Source organism: Populus nigra, chromosome 16 (genome assembly GCF_951802175.1).
Source record: "Populus nigra chromosome 16, ddPopNigr1.1, whole genome shotgun sequence".
Lineage (NCBI taxonomy): Eukaryota > Viridiplantae > Streptophyta > Magnoliopsida > Malpighiales > Salicaceae > Populus > Populus nigra.
In genome coordinates this window covers 3788778-3797237 of record NC_084867.1, presented here as the reverse complement: position 1 = coordinate 3797237, position 8460 = coordinate 3788778, and the positions used below count along the sequence as shown (strand labels likewise).

The 8460-nt window shown below is 30.8% G+C and overlaps 1 protein-coding gene across 1 annotated transcript; it reads right to left on the bottom strand.

Moving 5' to 3' along the window:
* Positions 1 to 292: 292 nt before the first annotated feature.
* LOC133675274 (pre-mRNA-splicing factor SPF27 homolog) lies at positions 293 to 4724 on the bottom strand. Its single transcript, XM_062096602.1, has 7 exons — positions 4370 to 4724; positions 4101 to 4279; positions 3300 to 3383; positions 2818 to 2887; positions 2591 to 2724; positions 2449 to 2508; positions 293 to 545 (listed from the first exon to the last, which is right to left on the bottom strand). The coding sequence occupies exons 1-6, from the start codon at positions 4616 to 4618 to the stop codon at positions 2457 to 2459; spliced, it is 768 nt and encodes a 255-aa protein (XP_061952586.1). The 5' UTR covers positions 4619 to 4724; the 3' UTR covers positions 293 to 545; positions 2449 to 2456.
* Positions 4725 to 8460: the final 3736 nt, after the last annotated feature.

The window sequence follows — 8460 nt, the reverse complement described above, 5'->3', positions numbered from 1 at the left end:
TAAAGGCAGCAGATTTGCTTTCAAATTGGCAAGGAATATTGTTTCTTTCGCTAACAAATTTAATATTGATATATTGATGTCAAAAAAAAAAAAAACATTACTTCATTGCAACACAATCGTTGCAAAATACGCAGAACAGTCTTAATGCATTCTCGTTTCCGGTTGCCAAATACCAATGACCGTGGGGGAAGTACGACTCTGTCTTCATTTTTCTGCATATTTTCTAACATTTAATTATCTCTGAATAACTATTAGTTTCTCACTTGGCATGAAACAACATATGCAATACAAGTTCTTTGCAAGGCAGATTTCTCTTTCAAAGTTCACAAAGAGTGGGTTTGATTAGATTGTTTAATTCGAATTACATAAGAAGAATCTAGGTAGAAATGAGGCCAAGTACATTAGAATTTCTTACTCCTGTAGAGACATCAATCTTTGCCAACAGGGGGACCTGTATATCCTTCACGCACAGGCCACCATATGCAGCAGTTTAGATCCGTGCTTTTACTGATGTGGTTGGACTCTTCCCAATCTGCTTATGGACCCTGGATCACAACCAAATAACAAATATACCTAGTCAAAAATTCCTGTTGAACAGCAATATCCGCAATGACAAAAATATGAGTATTTTCTTAATCCAGGCAATGATAGAACTTAAATCTAAACTTTATATATCAAAGTATACTCATGCAATGTAATTTTGGAAAAGAATGGTGAGTGAGAAGGTGATGGGTGGGACTAGAACGTAAGACAGCAAATCTGCAACCCATATTTTTGCCAGGTATCATGATGGACATGAGTGTTAAATGCAAGGATATATGTCCCAAATAGGGTTTTGGTGCCGGCTTTTGCTGTTTTTCAGTAACGCATGTTTGAAAGTTGAGGCAACAGGCTTTGGAAGCCACAATTCAGTATTATTTGCTAGCAATCACTACACAGTATGGTAGTGGAACAAATTCCCAATTGCGCCACTCTAGGTCTAGGCTAAAGCTCCTTTCCATCAATCACACATCCCCTCCACACAGACACACACAACAAAGCACCCTCACCTCAAGTTTTTTTGACTCGTTTCTATGCATCTTTGTGGTAGAGTTGGGAGACACTAAACTGGATTGAGCAGATTATTAATAAGGAAAGTAGTTAAACAAACTTCCCATATGAACCCATTCTCTAGTCTAGGATAAGGTTCCTTTCCCTCTCTCGTGCACACATGCACTCACCCACTTACACACGGCACACCCTTGCATCAATTTTTTGACACATTTATCTGGTGTTGGCTCAGTTTGTTCTGGGAGTGGCATAAACTAATAAAACAATCAATCGAGAGCAGGCCAATCCCCACAGAGAAAGTTCAGAATCTGTCTAATCCTTGTTTGATCCCATCTCATCATTGACATGGAGGTTTAGAATCTCAACTAAGAATTAATATTAAAACGACAATTTTTTTTTTTGGAGCTCAGCCCATAATAGTTACCTAACAAGCTGACCTGATTCACATTTATTGACCTAAGAAACCATATCTAAAAGTCTATGCATATCATCCATGCGACATGCACACATTTAGTCATGCACACCTATAGGATAATTTTATTAGTGTTTCTATAGATTCAAGTTACATACACCACATTCATTCACAGTAATATAATCTCAAATGGTTCAAATTCTAAGTTTCCATTGTCACAAGCAATATAAACACTATTCTATCAACAAAGAGACAGCACCACCACCAAAATAATTTTCACAACTAAACTTGCTCTATTGAACATATTCATAAGAAATCCATTAGGTTCCCATTCCGCAAGTTCAGACCTCAAGCCAACCCCCAAACCATCTAGAAAACTTCCCATCTACCATGTGATCCACATAGCATTCTAGATACCTCACGAGTGAGTGACAGACTAACCCTTTTTTTTGGATAAGTGTAAATTGTATAAAAGGGAAAAACTGTACAAAATACGAGAGGCATAACCCAAGAAGTTCATAGTTCTATTAACCAGATCAAAAGACCTTTAAGGTAACAAATAAAAAGCAAACGCTAAGGAAGAAGCTCAAATGTTAGAAAAACAAAAGGTTAAAAAACAGCAGGAAAACATTTCATTGCACAACCCGTGGCATCAATTTCAAGAATACATATCAAGACATCTGAAATATCTTTAGAAACTTTCACACTTTTAATTACTCTTTGTCAAGATTAAGCACTAAACAAATCCAATCTGACTAACAAATGATTGCTTTCAATCTTTGTGATCATCTGTGACAGTTGAGAGCCAGAATTTATTTGAATCCCTTTGATCTGACATTTATAAATAGTTTTCTTATCCTGGCATATTTTACACTGATGCATAAGTGGGTCTCTTCAGAGGGAAATCAAGGCACATAATCTTTCCTAAATACTCTAAACACATTATATGAATCACAGTCAAATGCCAGATAAAACAGAATCAGTACCTTATTGATTATGAATGCAACAGGGAACCATTTTCTATATTAGCTTCCACATTCCAGCCTCTGAAGAAGTTGAAAGTAATTAGCTTATAAACTTGTGAACTGCTTGTAAGAGAAAATCAACCAAGTGGAGAAGGTATATCACCTCTCTGAAGATTCTCTCTTAAGTTCCTCTATCTGATTTTCAATTTTAATACATGCCTCTTGGATTTCTATATTTTTCTGACAAAGCTCCTTCCATTGTGCGGATAAAGCATTCAGCTCATATGCAGTATTTTGCTGAGCATTAAAAAAAAACGGAAATATTTAGCAGGTGACAGTCAGGATAGTATTAGAGCAGAGCATAAGATGAAAGCTTGAAATCAAAATCACCTGATGGTATTTCCTTTCACGGTTCACAGCTTCAATCTTTTCATTTTGTTCCCGTGCTAATTTTTGTGTTCTGAAATATTCAGAAAATTTTGAAACTATGAAATACAAAACAGTACAAAAGTAAAACTTGCTTCGTTGATAAAAATGGAAAAACATCCTAAAGCATTTCTATGTTGTTGCAGGAGCAAGTACAGCAAGAAATTACAACAATTTTTTTCCCAACTCATAACACAACTGGTCATCTAATTTTGAACAATTTCTAAATTGTTTGCAAGGTGTCCACCTCAATCACTTGCACAGCTAAAGTACAAAATAAAACTTTTTTTTTTTTGGCAAGTTAGCTTTGTGCAAATAAAACTTTTGATGTACCATACAGCGCAAACTACAGCCAAGAGATGATTTCAGGAGTCTGAGTCAATAGTTTTAAGAACAAACAATCAGCATAACGGATGCCCCCAAAAAAGTGTAACCTTAAGACAGACCTGGTTAGCATTGTTTCCAACTGTCGGTTGTGCTGTATCCAAACCTCAGGACCATATTTTGACATGAGTTCCAAGTTTTCCAGCCTGAAAAATCACAATCACTGTGCCATCAATACTTCACACAAGGTCATTAAAAAATTTCATATGCAGAAACTAATTGATAGATAGAAATATCACTAGAAGTTGCAGCATTAATAGGATTTTATTAGGGATAATAAACAAGATTAAGAAAGAAAATTTACAATGCAGCTCTTCAGCCATTAGCAATTTCCTGCCCAACTAGAAGCAACATTGATAAAGAATTAACAATGACTACTACACATAGTAATAATCATGACACCTATTACAGGTTTTTTTTTTTTTTAAAAGCAGAGGGTTATGTGCATGGCCTTAGGCAACCGTAACTAATCCAAACACTGCTCGGGACTGGCACACCAGTTTGAGGCTCAGTCTTATTCCAAGGGCCTCCCATGTCCTGATACTATCAAGGGCAGCAACCATCCGAGCTGTCCAAGGACATGAGTTGAACTCACAAACTGGGTAAATCAAGACATTCCATATCACCATCAGAGCCCCTCCCCATGACAGTGGTATGATGCCTACTACTCGGAGAATACATTTCATTTAATAAGTTGTTTAACCTTTTCAAGACAACTAAACACAATCAAAAAGACTAAAAGTAATCTCAACCACATCTCTCAAATTAACTTCCACTCTCAAACACAATAAACTTGTCACCAACAATTATTTCCATAGCAAACAAATAACGGATGAACACTGAACAGTAATACAACAATTAACCTGATTACTTGATGCTGCAGCAAGCGTTGGGCACGCTGAAGAGCCTGTTTCCAAGCAGTCTCGTCATTCATTTTGTTCGCAGCTGGCAAATCCAAATGAGAATACCTCGAAAAATCGAGCGTAACCGGCGGCCTCCCCGCTCTCACTCTCTCGTACTCTTTAGCAAGCATCGGATAATTCTATTTATTCCCAAAGAAAAAAAAAACCAAAACTCCTCAAAATCAATTCTCACTTTCAATAAATTAAATAATAATACAAAAAACCCTAACCTCGAAAGTGAATTTGGGGACGGGTGGCAATTCTTTTAAGAAATCCGAGGGTTTTTTGGAGCTTCGACGCATCTCTTCCTCGACAAGACGATCGACTTCAGCTTTGACAGAAGGGTTTCCGTAATCGTCGTCGATGTAAGGCAGTGCATCAATTATTTCAGCATTGGAAGAGGTGGACCAGGGACGTGAGGCCTCTGGTGCTGCTTCTAGCATCAACACGTCACCGTTCGCGCTGTTGCTTGTCGCCATTCTCTCCTTTTCGAATTCAAGCTCAAATAACCTAAGGTGAGCTTGATCAGTCCAAGTGCTGGCTACAAGAGGGTGTTTTTTAGTTTCTCTGGGTTACATTTTGGTCCTTAGAAATATCATAAAAGCAATTTTATACGCTTTGTTTCTTGGCACATTTGATAATTGCTCGGTACCCTGACTAGGAAGTGCTATAATAAAATACGGGGTTACTATTTAGAATTAAAGGTTTGTTTTTTCTATATTATTGATTTGATTCGAGTATTATAAATTTTAAAATTATTTAAAATTTATATAATTATTAATTTTAAAATTCATAAAATTAATTAAAATATATATAAACTGGCATGAACATTCATATTAATAAAATAAAAATATACCTACATTAATAAAAAAAAATTACAGAGTTACATTATCACCTCACTTCTATGTCTTTCATTCATGTCAAAATACATATTAATTTTCAAATTCAAAACTAAATCTTAATTATTACCTAAAAATATAAAAGAACTAGATTTTCATATGGTGTTCAAAGCACCTAACTTCTTCTTCTTTTTCATTTTTTTTTTCAATTAAATCCTTTTGCGACCTAATTAGATCAAATTAAGTTTATAATTGTGGTAAAAATACCAAAATAAAAAAATATAAAACTAAATTGTAAAACAAAAAGAAAATATATGGTGAATTCTAAATTCACAAAAAAAATTTATTTTAATCCAAAAATTATTTTATTTATTTTTCAATCTTTATTTAGAAAAAATAAATAAAACCCGTAATAAAACGACAAAAAAAAATTATTGATTGTCATGATTTAAATAACTAAAATAGTTGAATTTAGTGTAAAAAAGTTTTGTTCAACTAAAGTTTGATGATGGTGAGTTTTGGTCTTTATTTTACCTAGAAAAAAAAAATTAAGTTTAAAAGAAATTATTTTATTTGAGTTAGATTTATGTTTTTAGAAAAAGATGTTTCGAATTTATATCTTTATTTATTGATGTTTCTAGTTGTTTATTATATGTTTTTATATTAAAATAGGTTAAAAATAAAATTTTAAACCCAAAATACTTTAACTCGATTTTTCTGGGCGGAATCAAGGTGACAATTGATGCTTTGTGTGCTTTTTAAAAAAAAAACAGAGAGAGAAAGAGTTCCACACCTTAGAAAGAAAAATAAATAAACGAAGCCCAAATGCATGGGCATAGCCTACAAGCACAAATCTTGCATTCTTTAGTTGGGTCCAAGCTTTCGGCGTGATCCTTTTCTTTTTCTTTTTTCTTTTTTCTATTTTTCAAATCTAAAAAATTATTTAAAATAATAATTCACCTGCATTTTATTTTTAACATGATTCTTAAATAATATTATAGGTTTTATTAGAATGTTAACAATTGCTTTTTCAACAATTGTGTCTATAATATGTAAAAAGATTAATAGTAATAATAAATTTCTCATGAATATTTGTTTAAAATCAAATTATTATTTTTAAAATTTATAAATATATTTTGACATGATATTATCATATTTATTATTTTTTTTAGCTTTAAATCACATACAAAATACAAGCACATTATTTTGATATATTTTTTTAACTTGCTTTGACAATTATGAAATGTTTTATTTTTTAAATAATGATTATAGTTAAAAAAAAATAATTTCACTAAAATAATCAAGACATACGGGAATAAGAGAATTGGATTTAGATTTGAGAAATATATGTTTTCTACTTAGCTTAAAATTTTAACAAACATTTATTTTAATTTTTGCTCCTTTTTATAAAAAAAAATCATGATCCTAATAAAAAAAATGTCTTTGTTATTAAGAAGATTAAAATTTTTTTATAATGATATTAATGATTGCTTTATTAATAATTTTGCATTGGCATGATATGCAGAATTTTGATAATATTTTGTTCATTGATATTGAATGAAAAAAATATCTATATTTATTCTAATTATTATTTTTATTAAATTAAGAACACATGATGAAAAGCATAAATTATACTAGAAATTTCTTTTCAATGGAGTTTAAATTGTTTATATTCTAACAAAAACAATTAAAGATCTTCTTACACCATGAAATCAGATATTTTAATATAAATTTTAAATGGTGTTGAAATTAAGCTTAACATATCTTAGGATTTCTAACTTCATAGTAACTAAATTCTATATGAATTTCTCAATGGAGTTAATCCTAAAAAAAAAAATTTAATTGTTGGTAATCAGATTTTACTAATTTAATTAATAATCTCTCTCAAGCATTAATGAGTTATTTTAGCAAGAAAACTTCCTCCATCTCTATGAAAATTCATTAGAAAAAATAAAATCCTTAATGATTACACAAGTTCCATAGACATCTCTATTATATAGATTTTTTATAGTATTTCAAACAATGGTTGAAACAATTATCACTTCTTAGTCTCAAATCAAATCTCAAATCATGTAAACAACGATCAAATATACATAAGTATTAAATTCAAAATGAAATGCTCAACAAATATTGAATTAATTCAATAAAAAATATTCATATAATTATAGTTAGGCTACATCAAAAATCTTAGAACAAAAAACTACTCCATAGCTAAAAAAACCCTTAATATAATGAGCTTCGCTCAAGAGTATGAGAAAGTCAAAGAATTGGACGTCTTGAAGGGGTTGTTGTCCTTGGCTTCTTTCTTTTAGTGCTAATTGCTTCTGCTCCTAGTGTCACTTTTTTTTTTCGGTGTGTTTAGGGTATCAAAAACATTTCTTATTTGCTGCTTAAAGAAGTTTTTATAGTTTGGCTATAACCTTCAAAGAAAAAAAAATCACTTTCCTTCCTTATCACAAATTCTGATTTTATATTCTTTTTCTTGATACTGCGGGCCAGTTTCAGGGAAGAAAATGTGTGAATTGAGACTTATCTATTTCTAGAATAATTGTATACAATTAAATGTTCTTTCCAGCAAAATTGGTTGTGTAATTTTTGGACATTTAGAACTCGATATATGGGCCAAAAACTGAGACAGTGTCTGGGTTGTAGGAATTTTAGATCTAATTTAGACTCTGTATTTTAACTTACTTTTTAGGCTTCAAAACAGCAAGACTAAGTTCTTTTCTCTCATAATAATTGTAGGTCTATATTTTAGCTTTTTAGAAAGATAGAAAATGCATGAGCCGGAGTTGTATAATTTTATTATACCTCAAAAACTGATTAGTGCCCAGGCTTATCTGGGACAGACCAACTAATATTTGAACTCTAAGTTTAACCCATTGTTTATCTCTTCATATGATTTCAAATTGATCATATTTCAGGGGTTAAATATCTGAAAAATATATTAAATCCTCAAGAAGTAAATAATTTTTAAAAATACTTAAAATTCTAGACAACCCGTTAAGAATCATATAAAATTCTCTAAAATGAAATAGAAATGACTAAAAATATATATGCAATATATTTCCTTATCATTTATTCTATGTTTGTGCAATGCATTAAGATTGGGTTAGCAATCCGTATCATTACTATATTAACTTTTACTAACTTGTTTATTTTTTTTTATTAATTTGGTTAATGGTTGTAAGAAGATTATATAATTAAATGACAGTTGTCCTTTGATCTCTTTAACCTGTTAATTATTTTTTCTTCATTTTTTAATATAAAAAGTATTTATTGAAATTATAAAAAAAATATAATCTCAGTTTTTATAATTCTTCTATTGTCGTTTTTATTTTTTTTATAGTTTTAATAACTCTTTATATTATAAAAGTAAAAAAATAATTACTACAATTTTTATGTTCTGAATAAAATGTTAAATCACAAAACTAGATTTAATTATACTGATTGTAATATTTACATAAATGAATTAAATTAAC